We start from the raw sequence: 24760 nt of genomic DNA, 5'->3' as shown, positions 1-24760 counted from the left end.
ACAAAAGTAGGGTCGATAGTAAAATATATGTGAAAAACTGCACTGGGTTACATGAAGTTCAGAGGGTGCCTTTGTAGATGGGCTTTTGGGTGTGGTAAATTTCCAAGTGAAGATTACAGAAATCTTTTCTCAGTGGGTCATTTCTTTCTTTTTATTTTTTTAATTGAACCACCATGAGATTACAAGTTACAAGTTTTCAAGTTTGAATTTCAATCATAAAATGATCAAACACCCATCCCTCCATCAGTGCACATTCTCTACCACCAATGTCCCCAGTATAACCCCCACCCCCGCCTCTCTCTCCATGTCAGACTCTCTACTTTCGGGCATTGTGGTTTGCAATACAGATACTGAGAGGCTATCACGTTTGGTCCTTTACTTTCAGCACACATCTCCCATCCTGAATGGTTCCTCCAACCATCATCGTCTTAGTGATCTCTTTCTTCTCTATTCCAGCTGCCTTCTCCCCCAGCTCATGAGACAGGCTTCCAACTATGGGGCAATATTGCTGGTCCTTGTGTCTACTGTCCTTGTGTGTCAGTCTCATATTATTTTATATTCCACAAACGAGTGGAGCCATTTCATGGGCATAGTCTCAAGTGGAAAATACTAGTTTGGAAGAATTAATAAATTACAAATACATCTTTAAAACAGGAGATAGAATCTACATTTCAATTTAGTTTTAGTACCTGCTTCAAATAAATGGAATTTTATTGCTCAAAAATGCATATTTAGGGGTGGGAGCAATAGCACAGAGGGTAGGGCATTTGTCTTGCACGAGGCCAACCCGGGTTCGATTCCTGGGATACCATATGGTTCCCTGAGTACCGCCAGGAGTAATTCCTGAGTGCAGAGCCAGGAGTAAACCCTGAGCATCATCGGTGTGACCCAAAAAGCAAAGAAAAAAATGCATATTTAAATTATGTGCATCCATGTGTAATATTAAAATAATCCACTGCTTCATGTTTACTTGAATACTATCTGCATATTATATATCTGGGTATTATATACTAAGCTAAGGCTGGTGATACAATTTCCTACAGGAATTAGGAAGTTGGTACCTTCCCAATTACATTACAGAATAGCTAACACATAGGCCTACTAATGGTTTTCCTCATTGTTGAGTTCAAAAGAAACAAATTATATATTAAAAAACAATAACATTTTGTCCACAAATCCATGATAGATGTATACTTATAGACTTACACACACCTAGAATTAGCAACCTGATTTGAGGTACTATATTGCCATCTCTAGTCTCTTTTGTTAAAAACAATTTTTTTTAGTTGAATCACCGTGAGATACAAAGCTTTCATGTTTGAGTTTTAGTCATACAATGATCGAACAACCATCACTCCACCAATGCACATTTTCCACCATCAATGCTTTCAGTATCCTCCCTCCCTCACTCCACCCCAACACTCCCCCTGCCTCCATGGCAGGCAATTCCCCCCATACTCTCTCTCTATTTGGGAGCATTATGGTTTGCAATATAGATACTGAGAGGCTATCACGTTTGGTCCTTTATCTACTTTCAGCATACATCTCCCACCTTGATCGATCTCTCCAACCATCATTGACTTAGTGATCCCTTCTCTATCCCACTTGCCTTCTTTCCCAGCTCATGAGGCAGGCTTCCAACCATGGAGCAACATTTCTGGCCCTGTCTCTACTGTCCCTGGGTGTCAGTCTCATATTATGTTTTTTTTTTTTTAATATTCCACAAATGAATGCAGTCATCCTATGTCTGTCCTTCTCTTTCTGACTCATTTTATTTAGCATGATACTCTCCATGACCATCCACTTATAAGTAAATTTCATGACTTCATCTTTCCTAACAGCTGCATAGTATTCCGTTGTATAGATGCATCAAAGTTTTAAAGGCTCTTTCCTTAAGATAAACATAAAGATCTTGTCTATCTGGACATTTAGTCATTAATTTTCTCCATACTTAAGTCTACAGAGGTCAAATATTAATAAAATTTCATCACTAGAAAGACTCTATGCAAAGTCTAACTAGATTTTCAAAGACAATTAATTTAGACAACACTTAAAACATAAGTTTTTAGATATAATTTTAACAGAGGGAGAATTTTGGAAAGTTTCATGTTTTCTTTGTACGTTCTAATTGCTGACTATAACAAGATTAGCCATGTGCCTAAGTTCTCCAACACAGGTTGGATCAAAGAAAGGATCTTTTACATATAAAGGGACATCAATCTCTAGGTCACTGGCCTCTGTCACAATGCAAATTACACAGAGAACAAAATACATAGCTACTAAATGACTGAATAACTTCTTGAAGAGACTCTATGTAGTTATTGACCAAGACACGATGAGTCATGCCACTGCTCTTTCCAGAAAGTGATGCAAGATCTGACATCTTTGAAAATCCATAGAGTATCAGACTGATATCTGCCTTGGTGTGACCGTGAACTATACCATTCCTGAAGAGAAGAGATATCAAAAGCCAGGGCACTGTCCTTGGAGTTTCCCTACTCTGCATTTCCTGGAGGATCTCTGGTAGATGGCAGACAGGGAAACTTATGGTGTTTCAACCATATTTTGAGAATTTGTGTATTTGTGTAAAGATCCACTTATTTAGGAATTAGTAAAATAACAGGGAAAAACAATCCTGCCTCTAGCTTCATTACTGATTAATTCTTAAGCAAGTTAATATAACAAACCATCTATTAATTACACAGTTGTTTTTTTATAATTTTGTACTATAGATAAAATAATTGCATTTCAACTGCAAACTGTCATAAATTCAAAATATGGTTAAACAGGAATAGAAAAAAATAATAAATTTAATATATCTCACTGTCATTTTATTCCAATTAAACTATCAAAACAAAACTATAAGATTGCAGACCAATTACTTTTACTTAATGATGTTTTTTTTTATCAGTCACCAAACAAATGTGATTTTTCCAATATATATCTGAAAATTGACCCCCAAACTTGGCATTCTGAGGAAAAATATGTTTTTGTTGTTAGATTCTGAATAAGTTCTATGTCCACATTGCTTTTGGGAGACTGACTTTAATATATATGTTTGATAAGAAAAAATGGGTATGTTTGTGTGGGATAGATTTTCTGATTCTCTAAGTAGAATGTGCCCCAAAGGAATTAAAGATCTTAAGAGTCTATAACCCTTAAGACACCGCTATCTTACCAAGTTGTTGATAACACAACATAGTTTCAATCCCATTCATTTTATATAATGAAGATAACACTGCAGTATATAAAGACCCCTATTCTGGGTTGATAAGCACTATAAAAATGAAATATCGGCAAAGCAATTGTTATTTAAAATAGCAAAGTATAAACACAAAACATAAAACTCAATGGAAGTGACAATATAGGAGTTGCTGAACCAAATCAGATTAATAGACCATCTAATTTGATTTTTGCTTTTAGTACTGACCAATACTCAATGTGTTGGAAATTAAACAAAATTTATGCACCTACTCCATTGTGCACTGTTACTTCTGGAAAGAAAATTCTTTGTGGTCCTTGCAGGTGATTAACTTATACCCTGAAGCATGAGATTTTATTATCTTTCAACCACAATCTGGGCTTACAGAGCTGCAAATTTTATGTTAACAGTCATAAAATGACCCATCCCGTTTTCAAACTCAGACTAGGTATGTGTCTCATTAGCTCTCCATGACATGAATTCTTAAAGTTGCCTCATCCTATAAAAAAAAAAATCACTCTTTTTGTTTAGATTTTATATAGCTAATTGAAATAATAGTTCTTTACTGTTGGTGAGAACAAACAAGAACGTTCCTCATGTAAGTTAATGTTGTTAAGTACCTAAAGTTGCTTCCATTTGCCTCTATAAATTCTGGCACCCCCAACTCAAGGTAGAAACAAAACCTCAGATTTGTTTTGACCTTAAAGTCATGAATCTACTTTTATTTATTTAACATGACAGATGATGCTCATCCAAATGATGTCTCCTTTGAGGCTGGTACTTCTGAGAAAATAGGTTTCCTTTAGTGCTGTTGCTTTTGGTTGAACTCTTCAGAGCCTTTGGGACGCTGCTCTACACCACCTCAGACAACGTTTTGTCTTTTGATGGTGAATGTGATTTTGGAAAACAGCTAATAGTCACTTGAAGCCAAGTCTGTAGGATATATCTGGGTGAATTTTAGGAAAAAAGAATGAGGTGTGAAAACAATGTAACAAGATTGATTTTATAATGTGGCTCATAAACTTTTTCTTACGGCAGCTCTAACAGAGCAGTTTCAAAAAATCTTCTGAACTCTGGGAGCAATAATAGAATAAGTCTGTAGCCTCACAAAGTGACTACTTTGAATGCAACACTCATTTTGGGAATATAAATCCTGGTCTATGCGGTAAAATGAAACTAGTTCCACTGCTTTAAAGTTATACATTGTTTTCAGCCTAATAATTGAGAGCCATGACCAGAAATTTCTCAGTCTATGGAAAAAAACCCTATATATCCTTAAGCTCTACTTAATAGCCCGACCCAAAAAGATCTTAAATAGTGGGTAAAACTGCTGAAACCAGGAAGCCTTCGCCTTCAGGACAGCTTATGTTGTTGGTTCCTGGATTATTCTCCTTAGAGGCTCTTTGCTACAGAGTTATTTGTGTGAAGACATGCGGTGAGGAAGCGGGAAGTCTGGAATTTGAACCCAGATCCGCCTGTTGCCAGGGCCAATGGACTTTTCTGTTTTCTGAGGACCCTCTCTGTGCAACTTAGGGGACTTTAGAGGTCTTGCAACATGTCTCCAGGAAATCCAGATTGTAAGATAGATCCCTTAGCCATATTTAAACACCCTTACTTTTTAAAACAATTGCGCACTGCTTTTTAAAATTTCTCTAAAAAAATTATTTACTCCAGCAATTCAGGGGCTGAGAAATATCCTGTGTTAAGAATAAAGTCATTTAGGCTGATGTGATTCTTGTCTTACTCTAGAGTCAGAGATGATCGAGCACAGGTGGGTACTGCCCGCAGTCCGAGGGCCATGAGGTTGCCAAACAGCTCAAGCCCTTACTTTTCAGGCTTACTCGCCTCAAATTCTCTCTTCATGGTTTCTGCCTTCTATACTTTTTTAATTTTCATTTTGGGTCACACCCGGCGATGCACAGGGGATACTCCTGGCTCTGCACTCAGGAATTACTTCTGGTGGTGCTTGAGGGACCATATGGGATGCTGGGAATCGAACCCAGGTCAGCCACGTGCAAGGCAAACACCCTACACACTGTGCTATGGCTCCAGCCCCCTTCTATACCTTCTTTTTCAGTTACCTCTATGACTTTTTCCTCCCAAATCTTTGCAACAATCTCCTCTATACTATAGAGCCTTAAACGGAATGGGTGATCCCAGAGTCTGCCCAATACTGTGCTGAGACACTTGATGATTGAGACACTCCTGCACCCTTCACTGGGCAGATGCTGAACTCCAGGGACTGGCCTGGCCCAGAAATGGGTCTTCCAAGCACCCTGCAGTTCCCAGGTTCTGATGAGGGTATTAGGCCCCACTCTGCGAATAAGGAAGTAGCCTTCCAGCCCTCTGCCTCACTGAACAACCATTCTCTCATTCTTTTTTTTTTTCCTCTTTCATTTATTTTGATTTTGGGTTACACCCCCAGAAATGTTTAGGGTTTACTCCTGGCTCTGCATTCAAAGATCACTCTTGGAGGACCACAGGGGATTCCGAAAGTGCCCTGCCTGCTGTTCTATTACTCTGGCTCACGCATTATTTAATTTGTAAGAGTTGACATAGAATTTTACTGGGAATCATGGGTCCTGGGTCTAAAGATTTAAATATCTGACAACCACACAGTATAAAGAAAAACTGACAAGCTTTGAACAAGAGAGAGGGGCATTGCCTTGAGTGATGTTGCCGTTCTCAACTCTTACTGTCCACAACTCACATAATGTCTGCTCAGAGACTGCCTAGAAAATGGTGTTAAATTTGGCTTTATTGTGCATGGGAATGGCAAATCAAAATACGCTTAAAATGCCTAGTTCAGTGCATAGCACATGACAGCTACTAAAAAACAAGATACTAAATAGCAAGATTCTATTTATAATTGTGCTCTGAAGGGGAAAAAAATCCCTACAGAGAATGTATTACGGTTGCCACTTGGAAATATGAAGGCTAGAATATTCATTTCCTAGGGATGAGCTTTACTGTTTTGGGGAGAGTTTTAACTTACTCAAGCCTGGAGTAAGGTTCAATATGTTGGATGAGATCAAAGGTTTCCAAACTTTCTTGACCTTTGGCCCCCCTTCCAGAGAACACAACCCCGAGGGGCCCCTGCTGTAAGTGAACAAACCGCATGAATCCACTGATCCCCACTAGTGGAGACAGCTTCACTTACTTTAGGAAAACACTGAATTACATTGTCTATAGTACATTTAAGCAAAAAAAAATAATTGAAAGAGGAGAAGTGTAGTTAAGTCTATCAAGACAGTTTCATAAGTGGAGCCAATATTCACTAGCTATTTCTATTTTTGATTATGTTCAGGAAGAAGCAGCTAATTTTAGACTGTAGTTCCAAACCTTTCAAGTATCACACAGTATTTTACTTTGATCTATTGTATTCATCACGGTGCTCTCAGCAGCCAGCCCTGGGCCTGATATGTAACAGGTGTGGTGGGGCGGGGGGGGGGGGGGGGCCCGGGGATGGTGGCGGCAGAAAGGACACAGAGCACCGCCTAGAGTGCAAGCAGTGAGACTTGACGGAGGCAAATCAGCCAGGGGAAGATCTTATTGGCCAAGGAACTGGAAGCTTTCTTTGGTGAACCTGTGCATTAGAGAGAAAAGCAGATGCCCGAATATGTCATCCTGGGGGAGGAAATCAAAGTTGCCAGAAAGTAGTTAAAAAAATACATTTAGTGCTTAGGCAAAGTTTCCATTGCCCACCGTGACCTTAGAGTAGAGAAAGTCTGTATTTTTTATTTTTTATTTTCTTCTTGGGTAACACCCGGCGATGCACAGGGGTTACTCCTGGCTCATGCACTCAGGAATTACTCCTGGCGGTGCTGGGGAGACCATATGGGATGCCTGGGATCAAACCCAAGTCGGCCACGTGCAAGGCAAACGCCCTACCCGCTGTGCTATCGCTTCGGCCCTGAGAAAGTCTGTATTCTGTCACAAGTCACAGGACAGAGAAAGTTCTAGGAAAGCACACTGTGAGAACTTAAAAGGTGCAGGGCCATTGGGAAGTTATTCTGATGCTGGCACTTAGCACCTATACATTCCTCCCTTGTAAAATGTTGGTAAGCCAAGCTTACATTGATTCAGATATACAGTGTGAAAATTAAGCTAACCATTCATAGAAAGTGAACTTGGAAAAACGTTAAGTCTGATCCTGTGGAAACTCACAAATCAGTTTCTCATTACACTGAGAATTTAATCTGCTCCTTTTATCATTCTGCAAGGCCTCTGTGCTTTTGCTCCCAACATTCTTCCCAGCTTCCTCTGAAACTATCTTCCCTTCATTCACCCAGATGCAGCCACAGTCATGTCCCCTTCTCTGTACCAGCTGCAAATAGACAAACCTGGCTATTCTCTGTATTCTCTTCTTATCTGACACAACCTGGACCCAGGGCAATTTGCCACATGAATGTGAGAGTGAGGTAACAAATTAAAATGAGAGCTTGGGTGGCACACCATGGTTTTCTGGAACTATCACTAAACTATTAATAAAATCGCACAAACATTTTAGATCTTTTAGAGTAGGAAAACAATTAATAATATACTTCAAAAAATTATGACATAAGGTCCTGAGTTAGATCCGTGGAAACCACAAAAAAAAGTACAGATGTAAATGGCTATTATTTTCCTTGACATTATTTAAAATAGAGGAGAAGTGAATTTTTATATATTTCCATGCTGTATTATGGGAGGTATGCTGGTAAATTTTCTCCACATGCTTGGCAGCTTTTATGGTAAATATCCAGTCACAAAATTAGAGTAGTATTTTCCCAACCTGAATAGGGTATTTGTAACTTGCAATTCATATACACATAATAGATGTATATAAACAGGTATGCAATTGTTTCAGAAAAACTCTAAATTTCCAGAGAGAAAAACATGTTAGAGTCAGCTATAAAAAATGTGCTTGATTTTGCCCTATATATTAGAGAGTTGCAACTCTGAAAATGAATAGTAAGAAAAGTCGCAGCTAAGAGCAAATCTGAGGATACTTGTTTTGAAGTCAAAGCTTAGTGTTATAGCTTTCTGGCAGTCTGCATGCCATTAACCAGAATACTTTGAATTAGGATTATGACTAGTTTCTGATTTTCTCATACATCAATTGCTCTCACTAAAGTTCTAAAGCACCCAAAAAGGGATTTATAACATATAACCTTAGATAATATATGAGAGATTCATTAAAAAATTTCTCCTCACACTTTGACAGTACTATTCTTGGTAATCTCAATATCAATACTTTGCTTAATACAAGTAGAAGACTTTATCATTTATAAGTTTTTAGAAACACTTCTGAGCAATGTTTTAGTAATGATTTATACGTATCTGTTTGGTGGTATTAACTCTTCCCTCACTCCCTTCACCTGTATGTGGAATTCTAATGACTTGGGGATGTAATAGTTCAGGCCCTAGATTTTCTTTTTCAGCCATATTTATAATGAATTGCAGAAATTTACAGATTGTAACATCAGAAAACACTTCAAAGGGAGTTAGATTTGGGTTGGAGAGATTGTACAATAGGTAGGACACCTTGTGAACTGACAACCTGATTTTAATCCCTGGTACCACACAGTGTCTCCGGAGATCCAGTGGGAGAGACTCCTGAGCACAGAATCAGGAGTAAGTCTTAAACACAGCCAGGTGTGGCCATAAACCAAAGCAAAAGGAGTTTGATAAATCAGAAAGTGTGAGATTCAAAGGAAGAGAGTACAGTTTTGTTTATGGTATGATGGCTTACAAGTGAGACATAAAGTTGGATTAGAAGAGTGTCAAAATGTCTCAAGAATTTGTATTTTGTGCTCTTTATTCTTCTCTGCATCATTGTATTTGTATATATTTTACTCAGCAAAATGTAATAAATATGAGTACCTTAGAGATGTTAGAAGGGAAATTACTATTTGTGGATAAAAGAGAAAGTATTTTTCATTGGTGAATGGAATGAAATTAGGGCCCCAAGCCACAATAAACCAAGTAATATACAAATCTGGCCTTGACTCATGTACTTAAAGGTATCAACCTGTGTCTCACCATAAAGGAAAATATCTCTTTCCTAACTCAAGACCAAGCATAACCATCATTTTTATTTTGTTTTGTTTTGTTTGATTTTGGGGTCACACCTGGCGATGCACAGGGGTTACTCCTGGCTCTGTTCTCAGGAACTAGCCCTGGCGGTGCTCAGGGGACCATATGGGATATTGGGAGTCTAACCCGGGTCGGCCGTGTGCAAGGCAAACGCCCTACCTGCTGTGCTATCGCTCCAGCCCCATAACTATCTTCTGAGTATTTTAGGAGGGTTTTATTTTTTTTAAAAAATTCAAAAGCATAAAATATTTTAAAATTGTGCTTAATTTTCAAATAAAATGATGCTATTGGGTAGTGGGCAGGTAAACATCATCATGATTGTGTAATGTAGTCATTGAGTTGGAATCTCACTGTTAGCCAAGAGACCAGGTATTGTGGGAGAAGGGAATGTAAGAGTGTAATAAGAATAAACAGTCGGCTCAGGGTTTAGCATGCATTGTAACTAATCCACAAAACCCGTGAGTTATAAGTATACACTATTTTATAAAAATTGGGGGAAGTATTTTCAGAGCCATTTAAATGTGAAAAATATTTTTATGGCATGTATCTTTACTTAGGACTGAATGTTTTAGACAAAAATGATAGTGCAGGAAAGTTGAAATGATCTTTGTGCTTTTAAATGATCACCTTAGTCCTCAGTGAGATGGCCATAATCCCCCACAATACCCACATTACCACATTGTTACCTTGGATACAAGGCTGGCTCTGTATGCTGCTAGTTGCTTCAGGTACTCCTTCTTTGCAGCCTCGGTTTTCTTTTTATAGACCTGTAACAACAACAAAGAGAGTTTTAAATTAGAAAGCACATCGGTTTTGTTTCCTGAGAAATACAATTGCACATATATACAATTGTATAATATAATAATAATAATATAAATCATCCCCAAGGTTATATTTTCTCACTAAAACAGATTTTTTTAGAGGCATGAAAATTGACTAGAAAAGAAAATTAACAACAGCAAACATTTCTATTTTGCATAAACCATGTGACAGAATTTATCTGGGTTACTTTAAGCCTAAAGGAAGTAGGCTCAGAAAGGTACTGTTGAGGAAGATTCCCAGGGAAACCACATGTGAGTGGAGAGGCCATTCATATTTATGCCATGATCAGATAATTCTACAGAGCATTCAAACCTGGATATATATATACGTGCTATGCTAAATATAAAAAGGAGGAGAGAATTATAAGATGACCAATTCTGTTGAATAAGAGTATCAAAGGAATAGTTCTAGACTTAGTAGGTTCATCACTACTTAAAACTGTGAGCCTTGAAGCTTTAGTTTCAAAGATCCAGGAATCAGTCACAGCAGTCAAAGACAAACGAGGAAAGGACTGAAGACCAGGAAGGGCAGCAGACTGCACGCACAGCCTTCTCTGCAGCCGCTGCCCTGCCCTCTGCGGAGAAACTGCTTCATGACAGAGGTCTGTAGATACCTCATTGTGAAAAGTTGAAAACATTCTAAATTAATTTCAGTTTACAGAAGCTTTTCATTTTTGAGAGGGGCTCATCTTGAAAATCAAGGTAAAATCGCCCTAATATGAGCCCAAGTATTGAAACCCGACTTGGTAGTATGCTAAAGGTCACATTGCTATGTTATACAGAAAGGAATCATTAAAGTCGAGAATGAAAGATTAGCAAAGTGAACACACATGGTTGTCTGCTACTATTATGTTGATTCCTTCAAGGCTTTGCAGTCTGTTTTTGATATTCTTTTGAAATAAGTCCTAAATAACTCCCCCCGAACCATACACCCACAGACACCAACTTTTACTGTGATAGAAATGTATTTTCACTGATATAACTATTTTAAGTTTCCCACACTTTGAATTTCACAGCAGGAAATGGGGCTTGGTGAATATTCTGCAATGCTGAGCTCAAAATTAGATATAGGTAAGGATTGAATAGTGACTTTAGAATTAGAGAAGTGAAATAAAAATTATGTCTAAAGACCAAACATCTGTCAAAATCAGCAGTGGAGTTCAATTTATGGCTTCTTATCTTGATGGTGGCTTGCTGAGTTTGATCCCAAACTGTGAAATTCAAGATGTGAGAAATCTTCTTTATTCATGGTTATTTTAATCAAAGCAGAATATTTTACATAAGGAAAACACGGACTAACCTTGTCAATAAACTTATAAAAGACCCCATGAAATCAACGTGCTAATGCTTCCGCTTTTTCAGGAAGCCCTTCAACTCAATTTTTTTATATTTGATATCTTGGCATATAAAAAGGCAATTAATATATACGATCATATAACCTGCCATTTTTGCTAATTATGAAACCAAAGAAACTGAAATGCTTTTTATTTTTTCAGGGCTGGTGTGATAGCACAGTGGTCAGGGTGTTTGCCTTGCATGCGGCCAACCCGGGTTCAATTCTTCCATCCCTCTTGGAGAGCCGGGCAAACTACCGAGAGTATCCTGCCCGCACAGCAGAGCCTGGCAAGCTCCCTGTGGCATATTCAGTATGCCAAAAAACAGTAACAACAAGTCTCATAATGGAGACGTTACTGGTGCACGCTTGAGCAAATCGATGATCAATGGGATGACAGTGATACAGTGAATTGTGAAGTCAATGAATCCTGTGGTTGTAATACAAGAGTATTCTTAATTTGCTGAGCTAATTATTGAAAATCAGATTCAGATTCTTTTTTAGGAAATTTATAGGTAAAACAAATGCTAGTGTACAGCAAATGCCTCTGAATATACATTATATGCCTTGGTTTAACCATAATCAGAAATACCAGGCTCTTTTGCTTTTCACTGATTTATATATAAATATTTTTGTGAGGCAGATCTCTGTTTATAGATTTTTCCTTGAAACTCTTTTCCAAGCTACATTTTATAGTGACCTATAACTGATAATGCTTACATTTTCTTTTACTACTTAAAAATTTAAGGTTTTCTTCTCCACACAGAAGGAACTCCTAATCAGGATTTTGAAGCATATACTTGCAAATATTTTTTTGATGGTAGTATGTGGTTTGTGAACTCAAAACAGTTCCTTTATTTTTCCCCCACTATGCCATTCCAATTCGCTGTTCCCCCTTCCTCCATCAAATTAAATAGGGTTTGTTAAAGTTCCAAAGATGAAGCACACAATGGTTCATATTATTTCCCTAAACATCATTTTCTAAGAAGCAGCTGAAAGCACAATATTGTGCTTACTGTAGGATTTGTCACCGTTCTTGTATTTGGTTTCTACCGGAAGCGCAATGAAATCGCTATGGTGGTATTGTCTATTGGCTTCTCCTAGTCAACATCTTAACATCATACAAAGTGTTAACTTTCCTGAAATTTGTTGACTAAAACCTGTGGAAGAAAGGTATTTCTAACTAAGTATATGCTTCTTGGATTCAACTGAGGATCGATGCTGTTACAGAATACCTGACTAGCATTCAGACTGCCTTGTTTTCTATAAATGGCTCCCTATTGGCTATTGATGATCAGCTATGTGGGATCATCATATAAGTGCCTAAATGCCACTTTAGAGAAGAGTAAGCTCATCACGATGCATTATGTGGACTGATGGATCAGCGCTCTCCTGAATAGCTGCAGATGTTTACAGGGAAGATTCAAAGGGCAGTCATTTCAGATGTATATATCTGTAATTGTGTTTAAAGGGGAGTAACCACTATGGAATTAAAATCTGAGGAGTTTCCCTGACAGTGATTTAGAACCTGCACCTTTGAGAACTACCTAATGGTTTCAATATTATATACCCAATATGTCTTTCTAATTCTAGCTTCTAAAATTGTGCAAGGATGCATTTTGAATTCTGTATTTGAAAGAAATGTTGGATGGAAAAAAAGGAAATACCTCCCAACTATACCAGAGAATGATAAAAATATGTAAGAATTCCACATACAGGTGAAAGGGTAGGAAATTACTACTTTAGAACAGCTATTTAAAAGTCATCAGTGAAACGTTTCTCAAAACCTATGTTCATGGATGGAAAAAGTCTTACAGGAACAAAGATGATGCTGACTGCATTTGGCAATGAATGACTCACTGAAATGACCAAGCATTCTAACCTAGCCGAGGATGGGTCTGATTTATGTCAAAGTTAACTTTGGGAACGAAACAGTCTCTCTTTCAGGGGAAAGACAAATATTTTAAAGATATGTGATTCATATAGTAAATATTAGTACTTGCTTGAGCTACAAAATGGCTACCAAATGGTCTACAGCTGTTTGAAATAAAGTGCAAAGTTGGCCAGATGAGGATTTAAAAATCATAATACATCATTTATCATTTTCCTCAGCTCATCCAAACACTTGGATTCATCCTGTCCTAACTTAGTTATATGTTGTGGTTTGTTATTCTAAGAAAGCTACCATATTGTATCTAAGAATTGCATCTCAGTAGTTAAACTAAAATATAGATAATGACCAAACCAAAACATATGTAGATAAACATTAAATAGCAATTTCAGAGGATCCAAATTCTGTTGATATAATCTTATGATTCACTAAATCATTTCTGAGATGTTCTAGATGCCAGCATATACAGAAGTTTTTATAAGTTAATAATCCTAAATTAAAATAAGCAGTTCAATATACACTAAGAAAAACTTCTAATAAAATATATTATTTCAAAATGTTAGTTTTTTATCCTTCCTCAAGCAATCCATTCTATTCACACAAAAACACAAAATTGTATGAACATGATTTAATTTCTCTCCCTTCCTTCTGTTCTCCTCTAGTCCTCATTTAATCTCTAGTCACAGTTTATATCTGAGAAGTTTATACAGTATAACAGAGACTATAATTTTTCCAATTTTGCACTTTACTCAAATACTGAGAAATTAAAAGGCATTTTTGTTTTGGGTTTTTGAGGATCATACCTGGTGTGGCTCAGTGCTTACTCCTGGTTCTGTGCTCAGTGGTCACTCCTGGCGGGCTCAGAACACCAGCCATAGGTGGTAGGTTTTCACTTTCCCATTCCAAATTCATGTTTATAAATTTGCTTAGAAATACCATTAGGAGACTAATAGTCAAGGCTAGGGAAAACGGGCTAGGAGGACTGGTCAATGGTTAGAACCTAACACCAGTGTGTGTGGGGCGAAGGGTAGGTAAGATAGAGACCAGTATGACATGACAATAAAAGCTGGGAATGATCACTCTGACAAGAACTGGGTGTCAAAAGTAGGTAAAGGGGGGCTGGAGCGAAAGTACAGTGGGTAAGGCATTTGCCTTACACACACGGCCGACCGGGGTTTGATCCCCAGAATCCCATATGGTCCCCAGAGCACCGACAGAAGTGATTCCTGAGTGCAGAGCCAGGAGTAGCCCCTGAGCATCACTGGGTGTGACCCAAAAAGAACAAAAAGGGGATATGCCTGATAACTTTTCAGTATCTGTATTGTAAACCACAACGCCTAAAAGGAGAGGGAGGGAGGGAGGGAGAGAGGGAGGGAGGGAGGGAGAGAGAGAGAAAGAGAGAGAGAGACAGAGACAGAGACAGAGACAGAGAGAATGGGGAGGTGATGGGAGGAAGGAAACTAGGGACACTGATGTTGGGAAATGTACACTGGTGAAGGGATGAGTGTTTGACCATGGTATGAGTGAAACCTAATCATGAAGAGCTTTGTAAGGGTCTATCACATAGTGATTCATATAAAAAATATATTAAAATAAAAAATTAAAAGAAATAATTTAATCACAATTTTGTGCAATAGTCTTTAGAAATTGACATTTGCAGCTTCTTTCAATGCTGCTATTATTTAGGGAACTCTGGGAAGTTCATCTGTATCATATAGAAAACTTAGTTATATGTGTTACAAAATTTCCATCATGTGTAACATGCTGGTGTTTTTTTAAGTGAACCAAAGTCTAAGGACATAACAAAGCAATATTCAGTGGATTGAGAATGTTATAGAATATAATAAATCTATTATCCTTTTATGCTTTTTCAGGGCCCCTCTGATCCATGAAGTAGACTTCACAATTATGATGTGACCCGTTTTAGGAACAGAATATATTATTAAATTAAGTAGAAGAGCAAGTTCCTTTCTAAAAAAAGGGGGGGGGGAGGCTATACTATTGTTCAATTACATCTAAAAATATATTGCATATTTGATAGGGACCCCAGGTGGTGTGAAGAACAGAAGTTACAAAAACAAAAAAAGGTATTAAAATATGCTTCCATCTAAAGGTCATGAATAGAATATGAAAGGACCATCAGCATCCAAGATTTTATCTCTGTCAACGCCCAGGTTAACTCTTCTGTATGCAGAGAAGTCTAGGCCGGGGTAGTTTGGAAGAAGCTCTACAATGAAACCAACTTTGTAAGGCAAGCTGGTTCCATTCTTCACCCTGGAGACTGGCCTGCATATCAACCTGACATGTGGACTCTCGACTTCTTCTATCTAGAGAAGTCTCCATTCTCTCTTTAACATGTGTTTTCTCTCTTGTGTATCCCCTCAAGTTTCTCTAAGTAAACTTCTTTAAATAAAAATGATTTTAACTTCAATAAAAATGTTTCTACAGTATAAATTTTTAAAACGACAGGGGTTTTATATAGTTTTTCCTTCATTTAAACAAGAATGTTGCAGTATTATTATTTCCATTTTACAGATACAAAAGCACACACAAGCAAGGTTATCTACTCTGTATTTGATAGGAAGTCTGACAGAACCATGGTGTAAGTCAAACTGACCTTGTGTTTATGAACAACTCCTCCTAGCTAGTTTTGATGCCTCTCTCAGGCACACCAGGGGGTTCAGCTGAAGTCTTATTAGCACACGGGGTGGGGGTGGTAGGGGTATGTAGAAGGTACTTAGGAAATACTCAGGACTAAACGTATGGTCTATTGTTTTGAGCTTGGTCTCTTGTTGTGAGTTATAAGCATTATAAAGTACTCAATTGCATTCTCTAGAGTAAAATAGACATTATGGATATAGAAGATGTGATACACATATATAATTCATGCAACTCAAACTTTTTTTTTTTTTTTTTTTGGTTTTTGGGTCATACCCGGCGATGCACAGGGGTTACTCCTGGCTCTTCACTCAGGAATTACCCCTGGCGGTGCTCAGGGGACCATATGGGATGCTGGGATTAGAACCCGGGTCGGCCGCGTGCAAGGCAAACGCCCTACCCGCTGTGCTATCGCTCCAGCCCCCAACAACTCAAACATTTTTTACCAAAAATTCATTAAGCAAAACTGTCCTGAATGAGCCTGATATTCAGATATTCTTCTTATTACTGTCAATAATCCCATTTATGTACCAATAGCTACATGTATGTTGGCCCACATGCATTTTAAAGGTAGACTATGCTCACCATTTCATCCAGTAGTTTTTTTTTTTTTTTTTTGCTTTTTGGGTCACACCCAGCGATGCTCAGGGGTTACTCCTGGCTCTGCACTCAGGAATCACTCCTGGCAGTGCTCGGGGGACCATATGGGATGCTGGGAATCGAACTTGGGTCGGCTGTGTGCAAGGGAAACGCCCTACCCGCTGTGCTATCGCTCCAGCCCCACATCCAGTAGTTTTAATCATTGTCAAATACTGATGAACATAACCTGATCATATGTGGTACAATTTACAGATGAACAATCATTTCTTTTATCCTTTACTCTCAGTTAAAAGAATCTGAAGAATGGATACTGTTAATAGAAAATGGCTAAGACAAATGCGCGAGTGAATGTTTTAGTGCAATAGAATTTAGTTAACCTTAAGTATTGTTGACATAAAATCCAAATTTTGTCACAAAATAAGAAGTGGAGGGAACTTCAGCAGCATTTATGTAGTGGGTGTTTGAGCACCAATGAGGAGTAAATGATTTGATTTTGTGGGCTCAGAGGATTTGTCAGCTGCCTCATAAGTATAATTCTGGCTCTTCATATCCCTGCTGCTTCTAATTTAGCAGGACAGGCTCATAATTGAAGCAAATTAACTATTTACACTTGCCACTTCTACCAGGGGAAGAGGACACAGCAGCAGGAAAGAATGAGTAGGAAATTACATTCTTCCCACTTGTGTCAGTTCTGCCCTTATATAAACACATTAACAGTAATTTCATGAGGCGTCAAACATAGGAATAAATACTGAGGGATAAAATAATGAGGTGTTGCTATTGAGCTGAACTACTATGGCTAATATCCTTGGATATGAATTATGCATCCTGAAAGAAGGCATATGTTTCAGTATTAAAACAGCTTCCCTGTAAGTGATATCTGCTCATTAGGCTCTGGTTCTCGAGGTAAATCCACTCTCCTCTTCCGTGGCAGGGCTGCATTTACAAAAATACCCTCTTTAGGCTCCGTGGGTTGTGGTTTCTCCTGAATACACCAAGCTCTGAATAGGCCTTCCACTCCATTTTTAGCATAACAGCATGTTTATTTAGCTCTTTGGCTGAAGCTTTAAAGCCAGTTAATGTAATATAAACAAGAACATTTTGTTTGTAATTTGCTAAATGTATTACAGCCTGACTGTGTCTCCAATTAGGAACTTAAGGTTCATTTAGTAATTTACATCTGGTTCTGATTTAAGGTGACTTTCCTTTTCCACTTAAGAACTGACTTTCCATGGCTAAAAAGGACCCAACAACCCTTCTGAGCTTTTTGGTCCAATCTCTATAACTTCAAAACTCAACACACTCTTTCATTTAGGAGGGCTTCATTTGTTCTATGTTGTCATGTGGACGCAGATCTTATACTTGAATCACCAGAATTAGACAATTTAAAAATAGCAGGAATAGATAGAAAATTTAGCTGAAACCTCATATATATATATACACATATATGAGCATCTTTATATATATATATAGATATATATAAAGATGCTGAGGTTACTGAAGCTCCAAGGAGGCTAATATAAATAACATGATGCTGTTATTATTTTTCTTTCTCTGTAGGTTCCAGTCTGTGAAAGATAAGTAGCAAAGGCTAACTTCAGGACCACACTTATGTTTTACTTCCCTTGATCCATCTGGTGTCTTTTAAGCAACTTAGTATGTTTCTAAAATGGGCTCTTCATTGTCTTATGATTCATTAGCATTTCAAACCTTCCGTTGAAACATTTCTGCTACACTCCAAATTCAGCACTATCTTCCAAAGGATTAAAATGGGGAGATCTCTGATATGGGAAGTTTGTTTAGTGGCTTTGGTAGGAATGATTCAGAGGGGAGAGTTTGTGTTCCTGGAGGATTTTTATCACTTCTTTCAGCTCCCTTTGACTTTTTCTTCTTTGAGAGATTTCTTCCCAGAAAACAAAGTACATGTTTCTAACTCACGATGGATTCTGAAAATAAAGATCTACTCTTCAGCAGTGTTTTTTTTATCCCTGCCTGAGTGCCACAATGAGGAAGCATGTGATATAAACACGCAGCAGCTCTATTAGTCATGTTCCCTCTGGCTGTCAAGAAAACATTCCATTGTAATCTCACTAATAGCTGTTTTTCCTTAAATATTGTAATTTTCAGAGCCCCTAATAAGTCATCAATAATTCTGTCCATTTTTCCCAGTTTGTGTTTATATTTGTAGCTGTTCATAATTGTGGGCTATTATGACAGGAAGATTTTTGAACAATTGTGGCGCATGAAATTTTAGCCTTCGACTCAAACCAGCTGCCTACATAATGCCAATTGCATCATGTGGGGCTGTTCTGAAACATGCACATTTGTCCTAAATTTTGAAGTTTAATGGTCTGTCTCTAATCTGCTCCGGCAACAGTCCTTTGAAAAAAATACATAGCGGTATGTGTGCTTCCCAATTTGAATATTAAATGAAAGTAAAATGCAATTAATTTAAGTTTGAAACAGATATTATGTTGGCACAATGAGTCAACATAAAGGGAAAGAACAGGTGGTAATACAACATAATAACACTTTTGGATATTTTGCTGAAATGCTCTCTCTGCCCAAATGTGCATTCCAGGCAGGCGTGCGCGCTTTGCTGGCAGTTCTTGCAAACGGTTAGAGAGCGGTTGCCTCGTAGCTGCAGAGGAGTGAGTGGTCCATCAGATGCAATCTGCTCCCTTTTGTAAGGACAGTATCTGATTTCATTCCTTTGACCCTGTCTTTACTTGTTCCTGAGATGGCCTGCCTCCTATGTGTGCATAAACCACAGTTCTTCCCATACTCTGCAGTCTCACTATCTTTGTTAAACAAGATAATCTTTTAAGAGCAAAGATAAGCTATGCTAAACCCTTGTTAAGTCAAGGGCATAAAGCATGGGAAAAATCACTTTAGAATCACTCAAACTGCTCCGACCACTTTAGTTTGGTAACAGTGCGCAAATGTAAAAAATATTAACTTACTGATGGAGAGAGAAAGACTTCTATTAATGTAGTTTCCTAGAAAATCTTGGCATAGCATTTCCCAACAAAATGGTTTTGATTATAAAATTGCATTGTAAAACTAAACGAGTTATAAACACAACTATAAATATATAATATGTATAATTTCATTCTTTATTTACAAGATGCGTTCTCAAGAAAAACTCAGCTACTGCCATTGCAATAACCCAAATGTAAATTCATTACAAGGGTTGTTTTTTACCAATCTGGAGACACCCATGTTCTCCTGGGAACACATATTTCTCCTCTTTTTCCCCTCTCTTCTCACAGTTCCCCCAATTTCTTTAAATAAAAACTATTTTTCTCTATGAGAATAATACACCACAAAAGCGATTCGGTATTCTGTAACAGTAAGGCTGCTCCAGTGGATTGTATTCTAATGATGATGCCTTTCTAATTCTTCATGTGTGGCGATGAATTTCTAGATGGTGCCAATGGAAACCTAATCTTTGGTTTAGAAATAAAGTATCAAAATTGCTCCTTTGTTGAGGTAGGCTACATTTATGTAAGAACTCTTACTCTCTCTACATGATTTTCAACACTCTTAAATATCTTCTGCGCTACTTAAACATAGCTGAAAAGCTAAGTGTCTCATGTAGCCTTCCCTAATCATGGTCTTCAGTCTCACTATGGCATTCCACAGGAGAAGAAAATAACCACACATCTGGTCTCATTTAGAACAGCCTAGAAATGTGGTATATGTGGAATTGAATGATATACGTAGGTAGTCTTTAGGGGAATGGCTAAGGGTAAAAAGCCTTAATTTTTAGGCTCATTTTTCTAGAAGCAAAAAGGGTTTTGATGACAAAAGGGCAAACAGTAATTGCTAAAGAGAGGTGTGGACAGTTTTCAAATACTTTTAGTATTTTTTAAGTCTTTATGATCACATAGGCGATATTAAGGAATGATGTAATCCTGCCTATCTAGGAAATGTGACATTCCTTACAGAAGTTAACTATGGTACATAAAGTTCGAAATAATAACACGCTATTTAAGGAGGAGTGATAAAAGAGCACAAAATCTATGAAAGTCACCTGTGGTTTGGTTCTAAGCCTTAGAGCTGGAATTTGAAAAACTTATCCAAAGGCCTTGGGAGCCATTTCATTTAGAGAACCCAAACGTTCTCAAATTATATTGATTTCCTCTCAATTTTATATCTTTCATACCTGTTTTTGCTCTTCTCCTAGGCCATCCCACATTGACGCCACAATTTTAGAGACTTCACCAAAGGTAGCATTTGGATTTTGGCCCTTGATGGCAGCCTGAGTATCCCGGAAGAATAACGCATAAGCAGACACAGGCTTCTGGGGCTCATTAGGATCCTTCTTCTTCTTCTTTTTTGGAGTTTTTGGCTTTTTCCCCAGGTCAGAGGCAGGTCGCTTCTCTCCACCATTGATCTGAAGAAAAAAAAAACATTGGAATTATAGAGAAAATGAGAAAATCTGAAAGTAAAAACAAGTTATGCAACAGTTCTGCTTTGAGATCGTCAGATGCAGTCACCCATACACACCACGTTAACAAGCATATTCCTCAGAGGCAATTGGTTCAATTGCTTTTCAGAGAAAACCTCACCTTCTATATAGTTTCATGTTCATCTTTCTTTTAGAATAACTTAAATAACCATATTGACATTTTATAATATTATTACACTATTTTCAGCTTGATAAAGAGCTTTTCTTTTTCTTACTTGGAAAGCTCCATGACAGATAATTTATTTTATTATCTGTAAGAGGGGACAACAGTAGCGATCTCTGTAGTAACTCTCATACAGATCTAAGTTGTTTTGTCCATGAGAGTTAACTTTTTCTTTCCAATGATCTTTTCAAAAATCATAATGAACAACATACCTATTACATAACGTTTAAAGACTCGATACTGCACGTAAGATGTAAGATTTGCTAAACGCTGTTAGAAAATCAGTAATGTTCAGGATTTAAAGATGCAGAGGTGAGAAACACAAGAAGAGCACATAATCTAGACCCTAGATCAATACTGTTTAATAGAGGGACCTGAAACTATGGTCAAGTTTGATCATCTGTATGATCTCATAAGGCAGCCAACTGTCACGGTAACTAATGAATATTCAAAAGATCGAGCATTAACAAGAAATAAACTTTAAGCTTTACTTAATTTTAAGTATTTTAAATTTAAATAGTTATAGATGATTGTGTTTTCCATACTGAAGAGTGTATCTAGAAGCTGGATTTAAGAATTGAAACATTTCTAAAATAGTTTTTTTTTTCTTTTTATGGGGGGGTCACACCTGGCAATGCACAGGGGTCACTCATGGCTCTGTACTCAGGAGTTACTCCTGGACATGCTCAGGAGACCATATGGGATGCTGGGAATTGAACACGGGTAGGCTGGGTGCAAGGCAAATGCCCTACCCGCTGTGCTATCACTCCAGTCCAAAAATAGTTTTATGCTCGAACACCCATCCCTTCACCAGTGCACATATTCCACCACCAAGAATCACAGTATACCTCACTGGGTGTTCGAGCATTGTATAACTGGGACTTAAACCTGAAAGCTTTGTAACTTTCCACATGGTGATTCAATAAAAGAATAAATTAAAAAAAATAAAATAAAAAGAACACAGAAAAATAGTTTTTTTTAAAATTTTTTTTTCTTTTTGGGTCACACCTGGCAATGCACAGGTGTAACTTCTGGCTCTGCACTCAGAAATTGCCCCTGGCAGTGCTCAGGGGACCATATGGGATGCTGGGAATCGAACCTGGGTCAGCCACATGCAAGGCAAACGCCCTACCCGCTGTGCTATTGCTCCAGCCCCAGAAAAAAATAGTTTTATACTTAGTTCTAAAATAGACCTTGGTCAGGAGATGACAGACTGGAATATGTGCTTGCCTGAGAAAGCCAGTATTTGATCCCTGTCACTGCATATGGTTGCCTGAGCACACCCCGGAGAGATCCAAAATCAAAAAATAAAGAAAACTTTTGTTTCGTTTTGTTTTGGGAACACACTCAGCAGGGCTCAGGGCTTACTCCAGGGACCAAAAGGGGTACAGGGATTGAACTTGGACTGGCTGCATGCAAGGAAAGCACTTTAACTCTCTGTACCATTGCTACAGCCCCCAATAAAAATTTTTAAACTCCCCTTTAATCCCAGGATAATTGTCACTGTCACTGTCATCCCCTTACTAATCAATTTTCTTGAGTGGGCACCAGTAACGTCTCCATTGTGAGACTTGTTGTTACTGTTTTTGGCATATCGAATATGCCACAGGTAGCTTGCCAGGCTCTGTCATGTGGGCGAGATACTCTTGGTAGCTTGCTGGGCTCTCCGAGAGAAGCGGAGGAACGAAACCCGGGCTGGCTGCATGCAAGGCAAATGCCCTACCCGCTGTGCTATCGCTCCAGCTGCCCTGGGTAATAAGTATAAATATTTGCATGAATTTTTTTATTCAAAAAGAAAAAAAGCAATGGGTGTATTTAAGGCACCTACAACTGAAATACTGTCTTTAACATTAATTATGTGCGAGGCTACTTTATAGGTTTCTATAGAGCAAGAGATTTTGCTGAGACTCGTTTCTAGATCTAAAAGCACATGAAGAGCAAGTGCTGCCATTTCTTGGGAGTATTCTGCTTTCCACATGCTTCCCTCACTAACGTCAGATCTACATGCACTAGCTCCCAAGGGAGCTACCATTTTCACAGGATGTTTTGGCCCTCCATCCTCCATAGTTGTCACTGGGGATGCTTTTTCTCGCTGAAAACTTGATGTTTCTAGACTCAGTAAGACAAACGCAATGTCTACCGTATTCAAATAAACTGCTAATCATGACAACTTAAGATACAAGAATTCCGGGGCTGGAGGAATAGCACAGCGGGTAGGGTGTTTGCCTTGCATGCGTCCCTGGGTTCGACTTTCAGTGTCCCATATGGTCCCCCGAGCACAGCGAGAAGTAGTTCCCGAGTGCATGAGCCGGGTGTGACCTAAAAAGCCAAAAAAAATAAAAAGATAAAAGAATGCAACCATTGTTGAGAAAGCATGATCTCATGAGAGGCCCGTGGGTGTGTCCAAGTGCCTAGACTCATGCTCTTCCTGTAATCTTGGGCAAGTTTTTGTAATCCTGGGCATAACTATTCTGGGTTTTAATTTCCTCTACTGGAAACTCATTGCAGTGCTATTTTGTGATTACTAAATTATTATGCATTCATATATGCGTAAAACTATAAAATTATAGTCAAATGTTAGTTATGCCATGGTGAGAACTTTTTAAAAAATTCACAGACCGAATGGAAAGCAGTGACCTTAATACTAATGTGTAATGATGCCATATGGCCACAGTATAAAATACATGCCCTAAGAATTGAAGAAGATAGAAAAAGACTCAGGGAATTCTTTGTTTTCAGTAAGAAGAAGAATATTTAAAATATTACTTTAAAATTTTCTGTGGGAATAGATCACAAGACACAAGATGAGTTGACAAGCTAATGTGGACTGATACTAGACTACAGCTTGCTAGGATGGATCAGAGAGGTGAAATGGTTGTTCCCTTGAGAACTGTCACCGGAGGAGCACATCTGGACACTACTGAAACTGGGCAAACTACGACTTGCAACAGTGGATCTCAAGCATAAAAACACTCAGGAATAGGAAACTAAGTATAGGGAAATGAATAGTGACCTACATTAAATATTACTTAGATTCACTTTAAATTTTAATTAGAAATATAATGACCTGAGAAATAGAAATGATCATAGTTATAGGTTTTATATTTTTATGAAATAATTGTCACTGCCGGGCACTGTCATCCCGTTGCTCATCGATTTGCATGAGAGGGCACCAGTAACATCTCCACTGTGAGACTTGTTGTTACCGTTTTTGGCATATCGAATATGCCTTGGGTTGCTTGCCAGGCTCTGCCATATGGGTGAGATATTCTTGTCAGCTTGCCGGGCTCTCCAAGAGGGGCGGAGGAATTGAACACGGGTCAGCCACATGCAAGGCAAATGGCCTACCCGCTGTACTATGGATTCAACCAATTATTATGCATCGTATTATGCAACCAAATTATTGTCAAGAAAAATTTCCTACGATGCAATAAAATACTATGATTTAAATTAAATATTTTTCACAAACTTCAAATTAGTTTCCTTCTTCCATTGTCCGAAATTGTGTTTGAACCACTGATAGTCATCTCCTATCAAAAA

General features: G+C 38.1%; 1 protein-coding gene across 2 annotated transcripts in view; it reads right to left on the bottom strand.

The window, feature by feature from the left end:
• The window catches only part of TOX (thymocyte selection associated high mobility group box), a 332079-nt gene that overhangs the window by 13889 nt on the left and 293430 nt on the right, over nt 1–24760 (bottom strand). For both annotated transcript variants that reach the window (XM_055129140.1, XM_055129141.1), the window contains exons 5-6: nt 20752–20982; nt 9967–10047 (exon numbers count right to left, since the gene is read on the bottom strand). In XM_055129140.1, the coding sequence (XP_054985115.1) occupies nt 9967–10047; nt 20752–20982 (312 nt within the window). The remainder of the gene's footprint in view (nt 1–9966; nt 10048–20751; nt 20983–24760) is intronic.

This window comes from Sorex araneus, chromosome 2 (assembly GCF_027595985.1).
Source record: "Sorex araneus isolate mSorAra2 chromosome 2, mSorAra2.pri, whole genome shotgun sequence".
NCBI lineage: Eukaryota > Metazoa > Chordata > Mammalia > Eulipotyphla > Soricidae > Sorex > Sorex araneus.
This window is presented reverse-complemented; position numbering and strand designations above follow the sequence as displayed.